Here is a 24,642-nt window from a genome sequence, read left to right as displayed (position 1 = left end):
ATACCCATTTACTCATAAGCCCAAACTATTTAAGGATGCGGGAATTCTCCATGTCGGCCCTATGACAGTATCTGGGTTCTTAATTTGTTTCTACCCTAAGTACCTAGAGTAGACAGCTTCCCAGATCAAGTCTTTAAGGCAAACTCTGATGAAGTGCTTTTAGAGCCCGTTAGAGACTCAGTAGTTCTGACTCCTCTTATTAAGGTTCCCCATGCCGGCTCTGGACAGGCAGAGACCTGCGACTTGCCTGCTGTGATAGGAGTTAAACCCCTCTGATCTCCCCTGGCTGCTGCCGCCCCTATGTTAACTTTTCTCCACTGCTTTCCGTCACTCCGGGGCAACTTTCAGAGCCACGTACTGCGAACCAGTAGATCTGAAAGCGCAAGCCTGCTTGTGGGTAAACCCCCAGGGCACCCTGGAAACGAGACCAGATACACAAGGGATCCCTGCACAGTTGTCACGGAGGGAAACCCTCTCGGGAGACTTGTGTAAAAGGCACTCTCTTACCTTATACTTCATCTCGGCGGTGGTCGGTGAGCCCTGGTCCTATGCTAGTCACACAGTGCAGCACTGCCGTGTCCGCCCCTCCATTGAGCACAGGGCTGGATGGAAATGAGAACCTTCGCCCGCCTCCCGCGCACTGCGGAGTCTGAGCTCACGCCGGAGACTGAGACCCGGAGATCGCGGCCCGCATTTGCATACTTCGCCGCCATTGGCTGGTGAGGGGGGAAGGTGCTGCCTCCACTCCGCCCACTTCTAACTTCAGAGACACTCACAAAGAGCGTGTAATACGATCATTGCTTTTCACATTATCAAAAGAAAGTGGGGAGGCGGCCCAAGCCACCCCGCGAAAGGAATAAAAATTTAAAGAGGAAAGAAATAGGAACCAGACAAAGGAGATACATTCCTTTTGAGATCAACCTAAAATTGTAAAGAATCCGAATTCACAAAGCAGTCTGACGATCTTGCTTCCTGTGACCTAGCAACTAGTTCATAAACCCATTTCGTTTCAAAGCCATTCACCTCACAATCTCTACATGAAACGAGCTGGGGAAACAAAAGGTTTTCTGTCTCCAGCCCCCTCCCCCCCCTTTTTTTTTTTACTAACCACCCCTGCTGATAACTCTCTCTGTGTCCCATTCTCTTTCCCTTTTCTGTAGCTGTTTGCTTTTTTTTTTCTTCTTCTTCGTTTTTCTTTGCAGTGTTCAAAGTACTGTGCAAAGTCAGCCTGATAGGAGCTGGAATCCATTTCTCCCTCAGTGAAAAGGAACTCACAAGCACCAGGTTTTCCCGGGACCATCTCACTAGGACCTCAGAGAGAGAGAGAAGTGTCAGACACATTAAGAGACCTTGGCAGTCTTTGATGAGGATAAAGGTTAGATGGGAACCCATGCAGGTCCTATAGAACACACCCTATACATCATCCCTGTCCGCCCAGCACTTTGCTCTTCACTAGCATTGCCAGATCAGGCTTTGAACACTGAGGCTTTTTCCTTCTGACCTCTCTCCCCAAAATGACCCATTAACCCACTCACACTTATTACCCAGGAAGAAGAGTTCCCACTGTTTGATAACCCTGGTTAAAAAAAGAACAGATTCTCTCTGGTAACGCAAGGAACATGATTTGCATAGCGGTTCCATTTTGAGATTTCTATAGAGAAAGAGAATCTCTCAGGAGAAGACAGAAGTTCCTTTTCCTTGAGCCTCAGGACTTGGAGCATTCAATGACTATCCCCTAGCTGGGATGCATTCCAGCCAGACTGCTGGACTCGGGTGGAAAAACCAGCTCTTACTTTTTTCCTGACTAAGCTGGACCAGACTCAGTTTTGCCTCCTGCCTCTCTCTCTAAATTCCCAATGGATTAAAACTTTTTTTTGGGGGGGAAAAAAACCCACATAAAAACGATTGAAGCAAAAAGCACAGGAGAGCAGATGCCCCACAAAAGTGGTTTCTGGGTGTAGGGTTTACATTTACAGTTGAGTTGACAATTGGCTGTGGCTCTGATTCCCTCATCAGAATGCCCCAGCAGCCTTGGTGAAGTTGATACCCCTGTTCAGGCCTCTTCCAGGTCATGGCTTTTGCTCCTTGGTCTCAGAGCAGAATTGAACCTGTGTGATTTGCAAGGGCTTTTGGACACAGATTAAGCACGAAACACAGTGTGGTAGAAGGATCATCCTGGCAGCCCTGCAGACACAGTAGTGAGATATGTCTGCAGGAAGCGTGTCTTGCGGCTACATATTCATGGGAGGACAAGCTGTCAAAGGTCTTTCTGTCTGGAAGAGGTGCCCTGGGCCCCAGGAGATGGAGATGGCATTTCTTTGGCTTCTTCAGCAGCCAGGCTGAACTGTCTGTTAATGAATGTGAGCAAGGCTAATCCACCCCATCAGAACATTGCGAAACAGTTTGCTGAAGCCTGGGCTAGGTGTCTGTGAAACTGCCTGCTCCAGCTAGAGGGCTTGATTCCTATCAGGTGATCCTCTTGTTTAGGAATCTCTACAAATTTCTTAACTTTGCAATTTTAGTCTCCTTAAGAATAAAACAGGGAACGTAATTAAACATACCTGCTGGGGTTACAGTGAGCATTAAGTGAAATAATGCCTATAGGAATTAATGATACTAGGTATGGTTGCTGGTTCCTAGTATTGTTATTTTAATATCAATGTAAGTTTTATTATATATTATTTAGCTCTTATTTATATTATATCATTACTGTTGTGAATTAAATATTTAGTTATATTAAAGGCAGCTACCACTAATGTTAAGTGAGTGTTGTAGGCACTCACATACAGGTGGAGAAATCCCTCCACTTGGGTCTTATTTTTATATTTTATTTTATGTCTATGAGTATTTTGTCTGTATGTATTTCTGTGCACCATGGGCATGCCTGGTGCCCATGGGAGCCAGACCGGGCATTGGATCCCCTAGGACTGGCATTAAAGATGTTTGTGAGCTGCCATGTAGTTGTTAGGAATTGAACTCAGGTCCTCTGGAGGAGTAGCCAGTGCTCTTAACCACTGAGCCATCTCTCCAGCCTCCCATCCCTTTGTGTCTTATCTTTTCATAGGCAGCAGTTTTCTATTTAACAAGTCTCACTTGAGTGTCCATCATGGGCTAAGTACCTTTCTATGAGGAAGAAGACAACAGTAGCATAGACAAAGTCCCTATTCCTCATGGAGGAAAATAATTGAGGGACTATATAATGTGAATTGCAGTCACAAGTGCTATGAAAAGAATATTAAAGAGTGGAAATTTCTAGAGTAAAACAGACCAGCGTTTGTGTGGAGGGTGAGTGGGTGTCTTACTTGCAATAGAGCCGCCAGGGAAGCTCCTGAAGGAGGTGATATTTAAACAAAATCTGAATAGCATGTGGGATGCAACCACTCCCAGAGCTGAGGAGAGAACATTCCAGACAGCAGTGACACATGGACAGGATGGCAGGAGGCCTGAGCTCCATGTGTCAGGGGCCGCAATCAGTGAGCTCCATGTGTCAGGGGCTGCAATCAGTGGCTAGGGCAGAGTACACAGGACAGAGGAAGGACACAGGAAGAGAGTTGTGTGGAAAGGAGCCCTAGCTCCTATTCTTCCGAGTGTGACAAGAAAACACTGGCGTGTTCAGAGCAGAAACTATCTATTTCCCCGTTTTTGCTGTTAAAATATCAAGCTGTGATCTCAGTGCAGCTGAAGTAATACAGGTCATTGGCTTTATTGGTTATGTTCCCTTTGAACCCTTTGGGGAAACCCAAGTTCTCTCAGTGAATAAAGACACATCCCTTTCCGAATCTATTGCCTGAGATACCGGATGTGAAAAAAATGTTGAGACTGGAAGATATAACTGAATTATGCAGGAAACCTGCGGGTTAGTACCTTTTCAGAATGGCCCAGGACCCTGGGGCTCAGCACTCACCAGCATTCTTTTTAGTGGCTGCCTCTTTAGCTAAAATGATGCCTCCTTAGACCCTGGTGCATTCAGGAGTCAGGGAAATGGCACCTGATGCCATCTGAGAGATTTTATTAGTAGCCATTGGACACTGGCAGGGGCACAGATGGGACTTCCCATAGCTCAGGCAGGACCCTGTGCCTGTTCTGTAAGAGTGAAGGGCGAAGTCTCAGAACCAGAGCCTGGGAAATCAGTCAGTCAAAGCCTCACGGAGAGAACAAAGTGGACACCCAGAGAGGTTGGGTCCCCTGCAGTCATCCGTACCTTCAGCCCCTGAGTCTCCACTCTACTGATTTTCTTGTTAGTTTTCTTCCTTGAAGATTCTCTGCATCTCTAGCTTCAGCATACTACCTATTTAATTCCCAGAGGACAGAGCAGATGACATGAAGCTTGTGTTTGACAGTCTCTTAGTGATATGTTCATGCCTTAGGAAATGGAATCGGGACACTTTGGTGTGGACTATAATGAGAGCTTCATCCCTTCCCCCTTCAGCTTTCTCCTCCACAGGCCAGGCTTGTGCCTCCCTGGCTTGGCGGGCCAGTCCCTCTGCAGAGAATGCTCTAGCTAGTTGTCTGCTGTGAGGCCTGGCTCAGCACACTAATGCCTTTGTGTGTGCTTGTCCACAGCCCCCACCCTGCCCACCTCGCTCTTTCAGAACAAGTCCCTCCTTCCCCTGACTGTACCCCCATTGTACTTGGAACACAGATCTCTTAAAGTGCTTCTCCATGTTTGCATGGTGATGGTGTGCTGACGTCTGTTTCTCCAGCTTTGGGGTGGGTTCTGGAAGAAGAGGGTGATAGCTGGTTGATCTTTCTGTCTCTTTATACCTTGTAGGTGTTCAAGTCCTTGCCATATGAATAAGGAAGGAATTCAGAGAACACATGTTTACTTCCAAGTTCAGCATAGTGCCTGGGAAGGGAATAGGAAAAAAACACTTCTATCTGAGAATATCCTCCAATTTACACTTATCAGAATAGACACAGGATGTACCTTTTCAGAACCAACGCCAGGGTGCTGTCAGTTCTGGGTGAGCTAAGAATAGCATTTACAACTTCTAAGTGGCTTGGGAGGAGGCTAAAGAATAACATTTTGAGAGATGTGAAAATTACGTGTAATTCAAATTTCTGTGTCTATATGTAAAGTTTTATTGGCACACAGCCATCCCTGCTCATTTACATACTGTCTGCTGAGCTACAAAGGTAGGGATCCGCGGTTGCTCCTGAGTTGGTGAATACCACTGAGCCAAAGAACATATTTATTGTAATAATAAAATAGTCAAGTAAAATAGCAATAAAATATTTTATAAAATAATAAATAAAATGCTAGCATGTGTCTGTAATCCCAGTACAGAGGAGCACTTGGTGACTTCAGTCTGCATGGATGGGTGACATGAATCCCACCCCCCATCAAAACCCACAAAGATAAAATAGACAAATAAAATAGTGCTATCTGACTCTCCACAGAAAATATGCTACTTATGTTCTAAAATAGTACAAGATCTTTCTGGCTTTGAGTTCAGATCCTTCTACACAGGAAACAACAGAAGCTGAATGGAGCACAGGCCAGAGGAAGCAGGCTAAGCCCTAAACTAAGGCAAACTAGGACTCTGCCTAGTTACCGTTTATAATTTGATATCAGGTATTTTTCTCTGTACATATTAAATCATCCCCCCCCCAAATATTGCCCATGCCACTTTCCCATTCTACGTCAAGTCTATAAAACCTGCCCAAGCCATTGAGCGTTTTTTTCTTTCAGCTCAATGACCTTTGACCTGAGATCCCTCAGGTGCTGGGCTCTGAGGTAGATGTTTACAGACATTATCTCACTTGTCTTGTGTACCAAATCTAGGAGGTGGATTGTTCTTAGTTCATACACTACAACATGGAAACTTTGCAAAGTTTTACAGTTCACACAAAGTTACAGGGCTGACGAGTGACACACTTGAAGTAGAAACCCAGGCGCTCTCCTTCCTGAGTCAGTGTGGCCTCAACCATAGGGCCCCACTGCCCACCACGCTTCCTCTCAGCACCATTATCTGAGCCCTGTCGACACTGTTTCCTTAAGGTCCATCTACAGCTTAGTGGAGGCCTGGGCATATCTGAGGAGCAGATGGTGGTACTCTTACACAGACACAGACACAGACACAGACACACACACACACACACACACACACACACACACACACACACGAGACTCCTTTCATAATTCATTCACACACTGACACACAGACACAGACACACACACACACACAGACACACAGACACACACACACACACACACACACACACACACACACACACACACACGAGATTCCTTTCATAATTCAATGTCCTTTTCATCCTCGGCTGACCACACAGACACACACAGACACACACACACACAGACACACACACACACACACACACACACACACACACACACACACACACGCACACACACACGAGATTCCTTTCACAATTCATTGTCCTTTTCATCCTCGGCTGACCTAAATCTCATCTTGCCCCAGCTTGCAGCCCATCCTGTCAGGAAACCTTCCCTAGAGAACTCACTGTTGCCTACACTCTCCCATCCATCGCTGTGCCTCCTATCATCTAAGGCCAAGGTCATGACTTCGCAAATCCTACTTCCCTTAAGAAACAATCATGACTGTTTGACCTTCTTCTCTCTACAAGTTGGATTCAACAGCCCCCTCCGACTCCTGCCAACCCCTTTAATGTATTGCAGCCGTGGGCTACTCAACCCCCTCCACACACACACACACACAAAACACACACTCTCTACTAGCAACAGTGAACTGGGTATAAATTACATTTCCTGAGGGAGTTGGTAAGGAGATATTTCTTTAAACGTGTCTCTGAAGCTGAAGGTAGCTTATATTAAAAAGGCTTCTTGTTGGTTCATGATCCCTGGGTTACTTTAGACTTGGTTTCTCCTTCACTCAATGACAAGCCACCAGAGGCCAGGTGGGGCTCTGAATTACATGAATTGGAAATGACCCCTCTTATTGTGTGACATGGCAGGTCCCACACTGGAATGACTTCATGGGGTCTTACATTCAGCCAACATTTTACCACATGACACTGTACAGTCTTCTAAAAAATCTACCACCTCTCCTGCTTCTAGCTTCAGTCTTGAGAATGCAGTGGTCGGCTTGAGTCTTAGTCCCAGCCAATCATCCCTAAACCTGGGCACACCATCCTAAGTGGAGGGGTCTTGGGCCATACCTGGACTTACATGGAAACCCTGTGCAACTGTGAAGCTTTGCTGTTTAATGCCGTTAACTCGGGAATACTAAATTACCACCCTTTCTCTTCCTAAAGAACTGAGGAAGGTTGACAGCTTAAATTATACACTAAGTAAATTCACTCAACTCTAGTGAAATATGACAAGCGTCGGGGGCTCCGCTCAGCACTTACTGTTTCCTGTCTTTGAAACAGTGAGAGAATTAACTAAGGGATGAAGTTGTAAGAAAAATATAAAAGCATACAATAAAGATTTACATTTATTGGATTCTATAAATATGCAAAGGTTCACATTTCTATAGCTTATATGAACCTAGTCGAACCAAGGCATAGTGTTCAGCAGAACAGAAGGGGCTTAAAGGCAAAAATGTGCAGGCTTCCTGGCCAGGGTGCATGCCTGTTTTCTCTTGCTTCAAGGTGTTCTGTTCTTGCATGCTTTACTTTGTCCAACTTGTGATATGAAACTTCCATGGGAACCCCTTCTGCCGGTAAGTAGAAACTTTAGATTGTAGATGTTTACAAAGGTCAAGGTGATCTGCCAATACCAAATAATCAGGAAGCTCATGACTGGATAGAGCACAGTTTTCTTTTACAGGCACGGCCCAGCGTAACAGCAGTGCTACAGAACATCTTTTAAATGATAAAGACAAAGGCAATTGTTTCTGTCTCTTGCTAATCATCATACAGTGTCACTCTTGCAAAGTACTGACTTTAAACCCTCTTACTATTTTTAATTGAATTTGTTTATTCGTGCATGTGTGTGGGTATATGTGCTTTGGTTGTGTATGTTCCTGCATGTGTGGATGTATGCAGAGGTCAGAGAACATGTATGTAATGTCTGTCTGTCTGTATGTATGTATATGCTACATGTGTGGGTGCTCACAGAGGACAGAGGAGGTCACTGGATCCTTCTCAACCCCCTACAACTGGAAGCTAGAGTTATAGGCAGTTGTGAGCCACCCAAAGTGGTGCTGGGAATTCTCTTAAAAAGCAACATGACTCTTAACTGCTGTGTTCTCTTTCAGGCCCCCTGCCACATTCATATTTGAGACAGATTCTCTTGACAGGACATGGGTCTTGCTGTTTTAAACTAGGCTGGCTGGCCAGAGAGCCCCCAGGAACCCTCCTGTGTTGGTGAAGTAAGGGCCTGTGTTGGTGGAGTAAGCTGAAGGAACTATGGACTCTGGTCCTGCCTCCTGGGTGGAGCTGGGTATTCTGTTTTCAGCAGACTCAAGACCTTTGCCATTTCTGGGGCACAGTGGCTGTTGACAGTCGCTTTCAGCATCCAGCATCTAGAGTAACTCCAGAGCCCGTAGTGGTGGGCCAGTCCAGGGAAGGGAGGGGGTTGGAAATCCCAAATAACCACTTTGTTGGCGTCAGCTATTTCTTTATGGGTTGGAGATGCATCCTCACCCGCCCCCCCACCCCCAGCAGTCCTAAAGAAGCCCAGCTGTTTCAATCCTCTGAGAAAGCCTGCCCCATGTCCCCATATCAGCAGCAAACATCCACAGACCCAAGGGCCTCAGGCCTGTTTGTCCAGCCCAATTTCTTGCCAGCTGGTGCTGATGAGCCAGGAGAAGGAATCCCAGCCATGCAGGGCCTTGTGGAGGGGGCAGAAGGAGAAGAATGTGGGGTGGAGACACAGCACACTGTGCCCAGTTCCAGCCTAGCTTTAGAAGATTTTGATTCATTTTTAAAAAACAAAGAGTGTTCTAGCTTTCAGCAACCTTTTATTTTAAATGCCTATCCAGCATGGGCCCAAGGCTTAGGTAGTGGCCAAGGCACCAGTGTCCACCCTCAACTTGCCTGGTGGAGTACGGATGGCACATTCCTTTCTGCCCACAGAAGCTGAGAAATAGGGGCAGCTCCCTTCTTTATAGGAAAAGCTGAAGGGAGGACCGTGCTCAGTCCGTGAAGGGAGGCACAAGCTGCTCAGTCTTACTCATGTGCACTCTGTGAAAGCTGAGGTTTACAGAGTATGAGATCCCCTCATTGCTGCAGTCTTGGCCCTCTGTGGTTTCATCCTTGAAGATGAAGACGAGTGGGCGTTACAAAGGGTTTCCTCGAACTTTGCTGCCTGGCGGTTCAGTGACTCATGTTCTAACCTTGAGCTTCTGGCCTTAGGAAAGGCAGAAAGTAGTGACGAGAAGCAAGACCTGGGCCTCCCTTGACCCTTGGTGGCAGAATCTACAACTCTCAATTTGCCATCCCCAAGTCACCCTACATAGTTGTCCCTCCTTTGATATCTGTGAGGGGATTGGTTAGACCTCATATGGGTACCAGAATCTGTGAATGCTCAAATCTCTTGTATAAAAATGCTCTAGCATTTCCAAAGAACCCATGCACATCTTCCTGTATGCTTTAAATCTTCTCTAGACAGCTCCCGAATTATACTCAATGTAATGTAAATGCTATGTAAATAGGTGATATAGGGAATAGTAACAAGTAAAAACATCTGTGCACATTTAACAGACATGCAATTTTTTTCCAAGCATTTTCAATCCACAGTTGACTGAATGGAGAATGTGGAATCCAACATATGGAGGGATGACTCAAAAGTCATCACCTATATACCTCCTGTTGTCAGAATAAAAGTCCCTCTTCCAGACAGCTCTTTAATTCTCTCCTCTCAAGTCCACTGAGGGACCCAGCTTCCCAACCATCCTATCTGACCTCAGATTTCCCATCCTTTCATGCTCTGAATAAATCCAGGTCTTCTCTCCATGTACATGGATTCACAGCTCCTTGTTTTCCCAGATTACAAAGGCTCCCTTGGGGTCAGAGGCTGATCCTATAAGCAGATTCAGTCACCTTTCAGAGGATTTGTGGAAGAAATGAAGAAGACACTACCTTGGGTCAATCCCATGGGGAGTATGTGTTCAAGTGAGCTATGTAAAAAGTCCTAGAATTCTGTATATTATATTTCTGAAATTCTGAATACATCCTCAAGTCTTCAGAATCTCCCTATTGTAACCAACCCTTCCCCAGTGCCGAAAATCTCTGTAGCCAGAGAGTGAAGGGTCTCACATGCTAGCCTTCTAACTCTATCCCTACACCTCTGCCCCCGCCCCCCATCAACACTTGTCCTAAGCAACAACATTCAGTGCAGTGCTAGTGTTTACATTACTAGAACAAGCAGATGAAAACAGTTCATGAAACATAAGCTTCTGACCATAACAGTGACGATGAATTATTTCAGCCAATATAAAACGGCCTTTGTCGCATTGCCGTCAGAGTTTCAGAGAATTAAGAATGAGCACATTCTTCATCTCTGCCCTGCCTACTGTGGGTCTGTCTAGCATGTGGCCCAATGTGAATCCTGCATAGCACGTTTGAGGGGCCATGCTCTATTGAGAACTACCAACTTCTCTACTGCTGAAGCTGGAGGCTTTCTCCATTGGCTAAAACATTTACCTCCCCCTGGATCAGATCCCCACCCACCTCCTCTGGCTTGAGCTAAATGCATCTTCTAGTTTCCAAATAGACATCAGGCTCTCCCATTCTCTCCCACCTCTGCCCAATCCTTTCGTGTTTTCTTTTCAGGCAGACATTCCCCAAAGCTCTGTTCTCAGCCCTTTCACATTCTCTGCTTCTCCCTGCTTCTCTAGCGCATCCTTTCCCGTGACTTAGACTCTTGCTTCTACACCAACAATGATCACCTGTCATGATGTAGGTTCTGAGTCACAAACTCATTTCCTACTATGCCCAGATATTCCAGTGACATCTCATAAGAGCTCCATATTCACGTGTTGGCATTAGTTCTGTGTGTCAACCTGGCTAGGCCATGGTCTCCAGATATTTAAAAACAAGTTAGCATACTAGATGCTAATATGAAGATAATTTTGTAGATGAGATTATCGTTAACATCAGTAGACAAGGACTAAAGCAGATGACCCTTCATCACTAGGTGGGCCTCATCCAAGCAGTTGAAGGTCTTAACAGAAAACAGATTGAGGTCTTTCAAAGAAGATAAAATTCTGTCTACATTGACTTCAGGCTCTACTGCCTCATCCACTTGACAGGTCTCTCTTGAGTCTTTAGACTACCATATTTTGAAATGTGGGCCAATCCTTTAAAACTCAATCATCATACTCCCCTGTCTGTGTCCGTCTGTCTGTCTCTGTCTCTCTCCATCTCCTCCTCCTCCACACAGTTTTCCTTTAGACAACTATTTCCCAACGGTCCCTTTGTGTTTATGCCTTATGTCCAAGAGTGTGGGTCTGTCGCAGTGATTCTCAACCTGTGGATTGTGACCCCTGGGTCACATGTCAGCTGTTTGCGTTATGATTCATAACAGTAGCAAAATTGCAGTTAAGAAGTAGTAAGGAAATGATGTTGTGGTCGTGGGGGTCAGCACAGCACAAGGAACTGTATTAAAGGGCCGCAGCGTTAGGAAGGTTGCCAACCACTGCTCTCTCTGTTGGGAGGCAGAGGGATCTTTAGGAAGCGGAGCACAGCAGGAAGGAGTTGAACCACTGGAAAGGGATTGTGGGACACCAGTCTCTTCTTTCTCTGTTTGGTACCCAGCCCTGAGGCGAGCAGTTTCCTAGGCCACATGCTCCCTCCGTAATATGCTGTCTCATCACAGGCTCTAAAGCGATGAGGCTGACTGCAGATGGGAAAAAATGTTAAAGCTCTGAGCCCTAGTAAACATTTGCTTTTTCAGTTAATTTATCTTAGGTGTTTTGTTACCGTGGGAAGCTGACCGACACACCACTGCCGACGCCATGGCCACCATCACCGCCACCACCGCTGCCACCGCCACCACCACCATCACTACCACCACCACCACCGCCATCACCGCCGCCGCCGCCGCCATCACCACCACCACCGCCATCACCACCGCCGCCACCTCTGCCAGCAGCAGCAGCAGCAGCAGCGGTTCTGCTTCTCACAGTCACACAAATATGAAGCTCTCTCAAAGGAATGTTGTCGACTTGAAGCTAGTCTTTAAGCGCCACCATAGAACGTCACACCACCATTGTCTCCATCACCTAGAGCCAAATCCTTCCCCGGATTGTGCTTTCCATGTGCAATCAGTGTCCAAGTCATGTCAGTTCTACACCCCCGACAGTAACAGCATGAATAACCCGCTCTCATCCATCCACTGATACACGTCCCTAACCACCACACAGGCCTGGCCAGCCAGAGGCTTTACCCTGATGTCCACAGTGACTTATCCAAGAACTTGGCCCATGACTCAGAGGAAACCAGTCTGAAGTCTTTGAGATTGTGTATATGCACTATGAAAGGAAGGCCTCTCTATCTTTGGATCATATACTATAAATTATGCTTAGCAATAAATAACCTTTCCTCTTTGTAATACGTGTCTATCAGGATAAAGGAGGAGTTTACAAGCAAAATGAATCAGAGACATTAAGAGCAGAAGAATGGAGGGAGTCCTGACCTTGTCTGCATCTCCTGAATCAGCCATGCCTGAAGTCTGTGCTAAGACAATTGAACTCATACGCTGACCTGCTGGTTGGTTTTTGTCAATGTGATACAAATCTAGATATATATCTGGGACAAGGGAATCTTAATTGAGGAAATGCCTCTGTAAGATTCACCTGTGGGCACATCTGTGAGGCATTTTCTTGATTAATGATTGATGTGGGAGGGGCCAGCTCATGGGAGGGGGTGCTACCTTTGGGCAGGATGTCCTGAGGGTTAGAAAGCAGGCCCAGCAAGCCAGGAGGAGCAAGCCAGGAGGAGCAAGCCAGGAGGAGCAAGTCGGAAAGCAACATTCTTCCATGACTTCTGCTTTGGTTCCTGCCCCCAGGTTCCTGACTTGAGTTCTTGCTGTGACTCCCTTCCATGGTAGACTGTGATGTGGAACTGTAAGCTGAAATAAATACTTTCCTCCCAAGTTTCTTTTGGTCATGATGTTTTATCACAGCAATAGAAACCCAAGACAGGTAATGAAAATATTTTCCTCTAACCTAATTTGAATCTGGCTTCTTTCTATGGCACTTAAGTGTCTTAGTTAACCCTCTACCAGAGAGCAAGGGCATCTCCCATACATTGTGCACTCCATGTGTCCTCTACAAAGAAGTCTTAAGTTCAAAAGCACTCAGTGTGTTGCACCAGACTCCTGGCTTGGCCTTGAGGTACCAGACACATCATAACATCTGTGCAATGGGAGATAAAGAAGTCGCTATTAAGTTGGCAGACACAGAAAGGGGAGTCAGGTATTAGGAAGTTGCTGGGTGACAGCACTTGAGACCATGGTGACACCGATTCATTGGTTGACTGGGACACAGCTTTAACAGTGAAAGGAAAAGTAAGACATCCTTCCTGTTAGGTCCTTAGGAGCAGGGGTTTGTGCACCTGCAAATCCATTTAGACGTCAGTATCACATTTCCTTGCTGATTATTTTGTCCTTGCTAATAGCTGCAGAGATTTCATCCTCCCCTCCACCAATACTAATTTCTCGACATAACACTAGGCACTGTGGGAGCCACAGAGATGAATAATAGCCAGACACGGCCCTTACTTAAATACCTATTACAGTTGCAGCCAACGTAACTTCATGAAGATAAACTTGTGCTGGGGGAAAAAAAAATCACCCCATCAAGTTATGTAAGTTTCTATTTTAAAATCATCTGGTTCTAATTTGCTAAAGTTAATGCTTTCTTGCTAATGCCAAAGCGCTCCATTTGATTTATGGAAATACTTTAACACATTTTTCCATCGCACTCTTGTACAATATATTTACCACCCTTTTGTTATGGTTAGAAAGATTATGGACTTTAAAACAGCCTTCTTTATGAGCTTGCTGATATTTTATCATAAAATTCCATAAGATGGAATAAAAAAAAAGTCTAGCAAGCAGCAGTATTCAGGGCCCATTCCACATGGTTTAACTTTATTTTACTTTTTTTCTATTTAACAAAGCGATCCATCTGGAAAATGGATGTTTAAAAAATTTCACTATGCCAAACCAATTCTTTTCAGGGCAGAACAGTATTTCTTGTGGTGGTGGTGGTGGTGGTGGTAGGGGGAGTGTAGAGCAGGGGTCGATGTTTAGATAAGAGTCATACCTAGCTGCACTGCTGGCCAAATAATAGTGCCATCATGGAAAGATAAAGACACGCACCAACCCAGACTTCCTCTGCACCACAGAGGAGCTCGGAGAACATTCCAGGCAAATAGGATGAATGGTAGCAGATCTCATGGGTCCTGTTGATGTCTGTGGCTCAGGACGACTCACCTGTGGGGGAGCGGTCACCGCAGAGCATGACTCAGGCTCATGGGGTCTCGAGGCTGTTTGCACGTCCCCATCCTCCATGCCATATACCACAGTGACCCATGGTTCCAGGGAGAGGCAAAGGCAGACCCTCTCAGGCTCCAGGAATAAATATCTTTATTTATTTTGCAATGCTAGGGAGTGAATCCTGGGCTTTCTGTTTGCTAGACAGTTCTACCACTGAGCCACATCCTTAGCCCTTCAATAAAGAAATTATATACACGCACAAATGCACACACACATAACATGCAACATATACACATGTAATATATATCCATTTGCATTTACAATGTACATATATATATATATATATATATAACAAATACATGTACATACACATACACACATATGTAACACATATTCTTTTTCAGGTACTTTGAACCCAGGGCCTTGTACAGGCTGGGCAATGAATGCTCTACCCCTGAGCTCTGTCCACAGCAGGAACAGGCCATTTTTATGAATTCTTCTAGTCTCAAGTTCAGCCACATCACTCAGCATGGCCATTTGTGCACCACCTTGAGATGCTTTCCAGAATAATCAAGAACTCTGAGGAACACTTTGGTGCAAGCCTCCCAGACCTGCAGTGGCCCAGCTGAGGAAGCCATTCTCAAAGGTCACTTGAGCCCAGGGGGTTCAGCGGGCTCCTTTTGTGTCTGTTCCCCGCAGGAAGTGTGGGGTTTTCACTTCACACCCACAGAAAACAAGATGGCTGCCCAGGAAGCTCCCCCCCCCATCCCCCCTCCACCTGGCTCCATCTAGTTCTGTAAAACAAAGAAGTTTCGTTTCTCTGAAGCAGACTTCAGGCAGCTCTTTGCAATGACAAGCTCCCAAAGGCACAGCAAGTCAAGATGCTGTCTTTCCAGGAGTCTCTGTTTGCCTCTTGTGCTGGGACTCAAGCTGTAGGTGCTTGGCTACCTCTGCAGGAAGGCCTTGTGATGGCCTGCCCTGAAGCCCCTTTCTACAGCTGGAATGTGTCTAGTCCCACCCAAACTCAATCCCTAGTGTGACAGTGGTGAAGGTGATGGGCCCAAAAGGGGCGTCACAAGGTTCTGCCCTCATTTTCTCTCACTGGAGTGGATTAGCCCTTGTGGGACTTCCTCCCCTTTTCTCCCTGTGCACACCCACTCACCTCCCCTTGGCTTTTCTGCCAGAAACTGAGCAGGTAGAGCCACCCGATCTTGACTTTCCGAGCCCAACTCAACCTTTTACTTTTAAAACATACGTTGTTCAGACTCAGCTATTCAACTATAGACTGAGTAGGTTATGTAGACCAGATTTAGACATCACTCTTTCCATCTTTCCCTGGAAACAATGTACTAAGACATGAACATTTAAAACAACGGAAAGAGAGCAGCCGTGACCTCCTTTTCCTTCTGGATTCTTCTTTGGAATGCTCGTCTTTTGTATCAGCCGTTCAGGTCCATCTGCCCTCCCTGACTCCTCAGTTAGAATTCCACCCCCTAGAAATTTCAAGCAGCCTCTATTGGCGAGTGCTATGCTCATCCTCAATCATTTACACATACACATACACGCATACACACATATGTAACACGTATTCTTTTTTCAGGTGCTTTGAACCCAGGGCCTTGCACAGGCTGGGCAGTGCTCTACCCCGAGCTCTGTGTTACTTGGGCACAGCCACAGTGTGCCATTGCTAACCCATCTGTGCCTTTCTGCCAATGTGTTCTTCTTTTACAATAGCTGACCCAAACGCAGTCACTTCCCTGTTTGATGTAGGCAATAGTAAACTGTTTTTATTGAGAGATGATCCACATGCATAAAATCCACCATTATAGAGTCTACAATTCAGTCATGCTTGCAGGATTCACAGAGGGGGATCAAAGAATTTCGGACCGTTTTCTTTACTTCAGACTGAGACTGCTTGCTAGGCTGGGCCACGCCCCACCCACACCCCCCAGCTCCTTGGAAACTAATCTCATTTCTGTTTAGAGGCAGCTACAATTGTGCATTTAACCCAGTTCCAAGGCCAAGCACAACCATGAGACGGGCTGTGAATTTTTTTTCTAAGTATTTAAAAATATACTTCAGATGCATGAACACATGTATCCATCTAACACTTGAGGAAGAAAATGAAGCGAAACAGCTCACCCATGCCAATGAAATACAGAGAAGGACAGCAAACTTTGTGGGCGGTGTGGGCGGGACTTGAAAGGGCTTTCAGAAAGAAAAGAGGAATGAGGTTCGGAAAGAAAAGAGACAAGGAGATGGTCCCTTCGTATTCACCAAGGAGATGCCCCTGTGCCAGAAGTAGCTAAGTGGTTACCCAACTTACCTTAGGACTAATCAGTTAGCCTGCATCACAAATGCGGGAGGAGGTGATGATGGCCTGGGCCAAGACCACACAGCAAGGGAAGCTAGCCTGGCATGAAGTCCCACAGTTAATAATTCAGCATTGTCTTTGAACTCTCGATGATCAAACAGGTGTGTGTGTGTGTGTGTGTGTGTGTGTGTGTGTGTGTGTGTGTGTGTGTAGTATAGTGTTGGGGATTGAAGCAAGGGCCTTATGCATACTACAGAAGTCTTCTACCATTAGCTACATTTACAGCTTTTCCATACATCTTCGACCTGCTTAAGAAAAATAGCCCAATGAGGAAATTGCTATTCTACAGACAGTCACTAGAAAAACAGCAGCAGGCATTGTACCTTCTCCTCTGAAAGAACGAAAGAACGGGCTGGACAGCACTGGGTGTCTACAAGAAAAAGACCCTGTGTACTCACTGCCCTCAATGGCTTGGTGCTGGGGGCTTTGTACTGATTTATGCCTTTGGGGCAGGAGGGTCTGTTCAGCTAGCCTGCTCATGGCCTTTCAGCCTTTTGTTCTTCACTGCGGAGCCCTTGGCCTGCCACAGCGCTCAGTTCAGGCTTATCTAGGAGCTGATGGCCAGGCTACAGAGCACACGGTGCCTCCCGGGAGGCCAGAACCCCTTTGATCTACCTTCTTCTGTTCCTCGATGGGATGCTGAGGCCCCACTACGGTCCTGGGAGGCCCAATTTTCCATTCCTGGATCTCCCTGGCATGCTGGTCCCTGGCACTGGCCTAGTCTCTTGGGCCAGCTCCCCATCTCTCTTCTGGTTGATCTTTAAGCTATGATGCTCTCCTGAGTTCCACTGACCTCACTCCTCCCCTCAAGCTGTCTCTTCTAATCCAAGATTCGTCCATGGTCCACTAGTCACACAGCAGTGACCATGTCCCTGAATTAATTTGTATGTCAGTGTTGCTGGGCTGTATTCCCCAGACATTTGATCAAACAGTATTCTGGATGTTTCTCTGAGATACTTCTAGAAATCTAGACAGGTCTGCAGACTTTAAACATACAGATTGCTCCCCATAGTCACAGTGGGCCCCATCCAACCAGTTGAAGGCTTCAATAAAACAAGCACTCACTGAGTCCTATAGATTTAGAATTGACTTGGATAACAGGAAACTATAGAAGACTGGGATTAAAAGCAAGATGCCTGTGAATTCTCTTCTCATGTTCTAGAAGTTTGAAATGCCAAATGGTTCATGAAAGACAAGCAAGGTGGCAGGTTGGATCATCAGGTTGGGAAAGGAGCTGGCCACCTTGCTAGAGGGGGCTAGTCAGGAGCCATAAGAAAACAGCGGGGTATGGGGTAAACAGCCGTTTAATTTGGGTGTTAAAGAAATATAACCTACAATGGAAAGAGTAAGTCCAATCCTGTAAAAATAAAGTCACACAAAAAGTTGTGGCTTACATTACATGCTCTTGATCCCCATTCTCCTCAACAAGACAAACCGATTTAAATCTAAATAATAGGGTCAGTAGCACACTGACATTTCAGGGAAGACAGTGGTTTTAGGGACCATGAAAATGAGTTTGCTGTGGTGGCCCTTATGCATTTAACTCCCCTTTCTCTTGGCCTTGGCTAATAGGATGCCTATGTAAGGGTCCAAGTGCTGAGCTTTAACAGACGGAAATTTAGAATCCAGGGAGAGTTGAGCAATGCCAACACAGCCGATCACACTGCAGAGAAAATCACAATCTCCCTGTGCAAGCATTCTATCCCGAAGCCCCTTTGGCTCCACATGTTTGTTCTCTCCTTTGAGGGAGGGCAAGGCCCATGACAGAACTCTGGGCAGTGAAAGGCAGAGGAGCCGGTTCGTATAGGACTCCCAGGTTCCTCTATCAAATTTCACTCCCTTCCATTCACTAGGCTCCTGTCCGCTGACTCCAGGCACTGATGCTCGATTACTCTGGGGGCACAGGAACGGTCTGACAGGCACACTGGAGCACAGGCGAAGCTGAGCTGATGGATGCTGACCTTTCCCCTGGGTGTCTAGAAGAAAAAGACCCTGTGTACTCTCACTGCCCTCGATGGCTTGGCACTGGGGCCTTTGTACTGATTTATGCCTTGGCCTGGGTCTGTGGTCCCCTCTGCCCCCCCCCCCCACCGCTTGCTCTTCACATTAAATACAAAAGTATAGCTGTGTGCTTTTGTGTCTGCCCCAGGGTCTGAGGCTGTGTGTTTCTTGCCTCCTGTCGAACCCAGTTTGTATTTTGTTCTTCCTGTGTGGTTTGAAGTTTGCATCTTCAAGCCTGGACACTGCAGATCGCTCCTCTTCAGATCTCTCCCACTGTTCATGTACAGAGGCCACAGACCAACTTGCTGGTGGCGGTTCTCTCTTTCCACGACGTGCGTCCTGGCATCAAACTTAGGTCCTCACGCTTGGTGACAAGCACCTTTACCCAATGAGCCCTCTCACTCGGCTTGTCCCAGGACTCTGCCCAGTGTCTGGGAGGCCAAGCCAGAGATGGCAGGTATTCTCACTTTCTCTCAGCCTGAGCATTTCAGACACTTTCCAGTTCAATGGCCACTGAGAAGGCCGACAAACAAAAATCCAAAAGGGCTTTTGGGCAGCTCCAAAGAGGATGCCAATCAAGCCAAGGAGAGCATGTACCCTTGGGACTATTCGGGTGAGCATGTGTGTCCCCATTTCACACCCACTCGTTTCTGATTTCTGCTTACGTTGAGTGCCTTTCCACACTCTGCATCCACCATTCTCAGCGGGCTGGGGTGGTCTCTTCCTTTAAAGAGGCATGTAAATTGCCAGCACACACCGCACATCCCCCTCTTCACTGATAGGAACTAAAACTTGAATCCCTGCAGATGGGCGTTAAAGACCCTGGACATTAGTTGACCTTTTCCCATGCCTTCTGGATTTGCCCTGTTCCATGGTCAAGGAAGCCCTGTGGAGATCAGAAAGAAGCTACAAGGAGGTAGCCATGCTTGTTTCTGTCACTCCTGGCTTGAGCAAAGAGCTGTTATCTTAATATGTGAGTTTGGAAATGACAAACTGAAGAAACTAATCTCTCAGAAAGTAAGAATAAAGAAGGCCCACATTTTAAACATCAAGTTTATTTTACGAGTGAATTGATTCTAGGGTCAAACCATCCTAAGAAACAGCATGCATTGTTCAACTTCTCTGGAACCTCTCAACCTGTCTCCCTTCCTGACTTCATGTTCTATTTATTATTATTACTAATAATAACCCATAGTCCAATTATTTGGACCATATGCTCATGGGTGTAATTTTTTTTTAAACGTGGGCATAGACAAAACTGATAGGAACACATCTCTCTCTCTCTCTTTTCTTTTCTCCTACATCTTCACAAAGAAAGTCTTCGGGAAAATTAAACAAGCCTGTGCCAGGTGATCTTAGTGCTTTGCTGATGGTCGCCTAGGAACCAAACATTATCTTCTAGGGAAGCCACAGAGACAAGAGAATGTTTGAGCTCATCTTAATGACCTGAGTCTTGTAAATGTCTCCGTCATGGGGAAGCAGGGTGTGTTCTTTACAGAGCCTCCAGACCATGCCAGGTTATGGTAAGAATGCAAAGATTTCGGTGCGATGTGTTCTCTTTCTATTTGCTCATTCACGGAAGTGTGTAACTCCTGAGCTTACACACATCTGTCAAATCAAGCCAAGCTTTCATGCTTCTCAATTAAAGGGGGGGGAGTGTCCCCTTGTAGGACAGTGAGAGAAAAGATGTTTAATGATGTCCAAGAAGCCTTCCCACTCAGGAATCCAGACAGAGGATGTGTCTTGTAGTGGCTGCTTTTTCTGAAAGCCAAACCCCATCAGGGTACGTGTCTTCACTCTTATTTCCTTCTACTTGAAACACCTGCTAACTCCAAGAAAGCTGCTTCTCTCTCTCTCTCTCTGTGTCTCTCTCTCTCCCTCCCCCCTCTCTCTGTAGGGGGTAATACCTATTGGTTTAGATGTGAACTCAAGCCTGAATTTCCACAATAAAGGATTTTAAAGGTTCAAAACCACTTCCTATTTTTCTTAATACTTTTGCTATTGCTTAAATATACAATTTTTTATGTGTGGAAAACCAGGGTATGGTTTTGAAATGCAATTCTTCCATGGGAGTATGCTAAAAGCCCCAACTAAAGTCTAGTTCTCCTCCCTGGAGAGCACACACAGGGACACACATATGCATTAAGTCCAGCCTTCAGGGGATTCTAGAAAAAGGCTAAATTGGTCCAGCACCACCCTCTAAGACAATAGTGACTCAGGCACTGATAGTAGGAACATAGAGACAAAAGAGTAAATGCTGCAGAGAGTTACACACAAGAGTAATCTCACACTGACACTCATGGGATTCTGGGTGGGTATTATTGCTTTAGTTTTGAAATGGGGTCTCCTTATGGAGCCAGGCTGGCTTTGAACTTGAAGCAATCATCTTCTTTCTTATTAATAATATATTTATTTACTAATTGGAAATTCATGCATACATACAATGTATTTTGATCATACACACTTGTACTACCTCCCCCTAGTCCACCCACGACCTCCTAACCTGTCTTCTTCATGGCTTCATATTATATCATCATCATCATTATCATCATCATCATGTCCTATCACCACCACCATCATCATCACCATGTCCTATCATCATCATCATCCGTGGGAAATCATGGAGTTGGCCTGGTCTAGCTGCCTTGAGAGGCACGCATCATAGGTTTTTCAGGTTAGAGTCCATGGCTCCTGGGACACTATGTGCCTTCAGTTCCTGAGAAACTGATGCATTCCCTTGGGCAGTGAAGCATTCAGGCAGCTTTGTGTTTCTCTGTGTGTTCCCTTGGCAATCAAGGAAGCATGGAGGCTTGATAGGACAACTGGTCTTAGACATTAATCTTGTGTACCCTGTAAGGTTTGCAAACATCATTGTATCCTGGCAACTACAACTGTATTGATCCTGGAAATCATCGCTGTATTCCATTTCTGATAAGGGTATAAAGAGTCTTACTGCTATCAATAAAAATTGTCACAGCCTCAGTCTTGCTGTGGCCCCTCTAACCAGCCTGGTTTAATTCATTGACCAGCCATCTCAGGTAACCTTAGCCTGGTAAGTAAGCACGGGCACTTACAATCATCATCCCCCAGTTCAGTTACTGTTAACCATATGTGCATGGGTTATCTGTTAACCAATAGAGCATGGGCAACCTACCAGCAGCCACATTCGCTAAGAAAAGTGACTCTCCCTCTGCAGCCATTAATTGTCACTTGTTCCGTCTTTGCTAGGGTCAAGGTTCCTATGCATGCTGGAATTTTGGCTGGCTTAGTCTTGTGCAGGCAACCACAACTGCTGTGAGCTGATGTGAACCAGCCATGCCATGTCCAAGAGACGGCATTTCACAGCTCCGCTCCACACACTTTGACTCTTATGTTCTCTTTGTCCCTTCTTCTGCTGAGCTGTCAATGGTGCCAGGTTGATATGGATGACTCAGCTATGGTTGGACACTCACAATGACTCAGATTCTTGAGTATTCAGATTATAGCTGCAGACCACCACATCCTGCTCAGTGATACTTACGTTTTAAGATTTGTCATTTACAACCAGTAGTTAACATTTTGGCACCATCAGACATATGGCAAAAAGCAGGTAGTTCAAGTTGTGGGTAAAAATACGGGAAAGCAGGTCACACTTGGATTTCAGATTAAACTATGAGACTCTCAGTATAATAATATTCAATAAAGATTTAGGACTTATTTATACAGAAAATTGTTCTTTCTTAGACTAATATTTGAATTTAACTGGAGTCTTATTTTTTTATTTGATAAATATGACCACCTTACATGTAAAGAATAGTAATCCCCATAACTAGCTGAACAAGAGGAGTACCATTTGTCCCCAGAGATGGTAAGAACCTATTGATCACAAAATTTTCACAGCATGCCTGACTTCTCCCCATCTGTATTCTACATCCTCTATGAAACCTAATTGGTGGAATATCAGCATGCTGGTATCGCCTTCAGGTTGCCAGTCAAGGTTATATCTCATTAGCTTTAATTGGTGGTGGTGTTTCAGTTTAACTGATACTAAGCACATGCTGCTTTATGAAAAAAAAATATGGTGGCTTGAGTCTCTGTTTGCAAAAAGTCAGGGAAGACCTGCATATCTTCAACTGGTGACAATTTATAAAAACACGAGTGGAAGGAACAAAATGTTACAGGATTCCATGAGGACTGGGAGATGAGCAGAGTTAACAGAAGAGGCGTCAAGTATGGAGTGATGAGAAAAGTTCTTACGCACAAAGATATTAGCCCACAGCTTCACATGTTGAACGATCAGAACCACTAAGAAGACAAAAATAGGAATACGTGGTCCAAGAAAGTTCTGTTCCAACATGGGAGGGAATGATTCACTCACTCATCGTGTATTCATTAGATACATATTGAACTTGGAAGCATAAATTACTGTAAACTTGTGTGAAGAGCCATGAAGAAGAGATTCACGGTATTATGATGGTAGAGGAGGGATGAAGTGGGAGTGGAGAAGACCAGCGATTGAGTCACACTGTGGATGGAGAACAAAATTAATCAGATGGCAAGGGAGTGGTGAGGGCCTAGTGGAGAATGCAGGGCAGGTGAACCTGCATGTGGGAAGACCCTGGTGCCGACAGGATCGATCGGGAGCCTCCAAGACCAGTCAGTGTGCTTGGAACATGGGCATCATGGTGGAAGAGTAGACAGGAAGCTGTTCGGGCTGTGAACATGTTGACATCTGCTGGGAACTTTATCTTGATTTTCAGGGCACTGTGGAGCTATCTTTCGTATTTAAATGGTGAGGTACAACATCCTCTGTGGATAGGGGAGATTATAATGTAAGAGGGTTAGAGGGACATAGATAGACAAGGAGAGAAAGAGGGCTCCCTGACATGATGGCTGCTTGTTGACAGAAGACACTGCAAGGAGAAACAGCAGGAAGGAGTGTGTGGTGTGTGTGTGTGTGTGTGTGTGTGTGTGTGTGTGTGTGTGTGTGTGTGTGTATGTACATGAGTGCACATGGGGGCATTTAAATAGGACTAATAAGGGGAAGGGGAGGACCCAGGGGACCTATAAAATACCCAAGCCAGCTTCCAGCCTGGGGCCCCTACTATCCCGAGGGGATAAAACTGTTACTTTCCCGCCTCTGCAGCTTGGTCTTTGTGTTTCCCAGACATTCAATCCTGTTGTCTTTCCTGGATGGTCAGTTCTTTGTCCATACCGAGGAATGAGTTTGTTGGTCTTACATGACCACCAGCATCCCCGTTATGAAAAAGAAGCCAGATATGCAAGAGAAGATTAGGTAGGGAGTGACAGCACCTGCAGTCACCTGGTAAGGCAGTCTGCTGTCGCTTCCTCTCTTCAAATCATAGAAGTGGCTCCACCAGGTAGGTCACTGAGCAGTATGTACAGGAGCTTGGCTCAGCAGAGGAAGCAGGATTTCACAAGCTGCTGTGTGGGTTTGGGCTGGAGGGTAGAAAGGCACAGAGCAGGGAACAGCACAAGCTCACAGCAGCCACAGGGCTGTGTCAGCCTCAGAGGACCAGGGGATGAAGGCAGGCTGACTCACAAACCAGTTACCCTGTGCTCTTCAGAACAATCCAAGCCCCTGACACAGAGCCTGAGGGAGACGCTCACCTGCAGGCTCCGGAACGTTTCTGTTGAGATTTTCTCCTCCGGCCCCTTTCTACCAGCCAGTGGGCAGCATAGTTCTGTAACTCTTAGCCTACTCGAAGCAATTCTCCTGCCCACGCTAACTCCGCAGAGGCACCTCTGCCCTTGCTGGCTGTATTCACCAAAGGATTGCTAAGAAGTAGGTTCTGGCGTGTGTTGGCAGTGGGTGTTTGTGAGGAGATGCCCATATACCTGTGTGCTCATGGGTGTTGGGGGTCAGAAGTCAACC

The 24,642-nt window shown here is 45.9% G+C and overlaps 1 protein-coding gene across 2 annotated transcripts in view; it reads right to left on the bottom strand.

Moving 5' to 3' along the window:
• Nedd9 (neural precursor cell expressed, developmentally down-regulated 9) overlaps positions 1-24,642 on the bottom strand; it is a 180,463-nt gene that overhangs the window by 50,363 nt on the left and 105,458 nt on the right. The window contains exon 1 of one of the 2 annotated variants that reach the window (XM_028867761.2): positions 508-668. The exons of the other annotated variant lie outside the window; for it this stretch is intronic. Coding sequence (XP_028723594.1) covers positions 508-519 — 12 coding nt within the window. The 5' untranslated portion in view covers positions 520-668. Of the gene's footprint in view, positions 1-507; positions 669-24,642 lie in introns of those variants that run through there. 2 annotated transcript variants of the gene reach the window in all.

Source organism: Peromyscus leucopus, chromosome 5 (genome assembly GCF_004664715.2).
Source record: "Peromyscus leucopus breed LL Stock chromosome 5, UCI_PerLeu_2.1, whole genome shotgun sequence".
Lineage (NCBI taxonomy): Eukaryota > Metazoa > Chordata > Mammalia > Rodentia > Cricetidae > Peromyscus > Peromyscus leucopus.
Note: the sequence above shows the minus strand (reverse complement) of the source record. Positions and strands in the feature narration are given on the sequence as shown.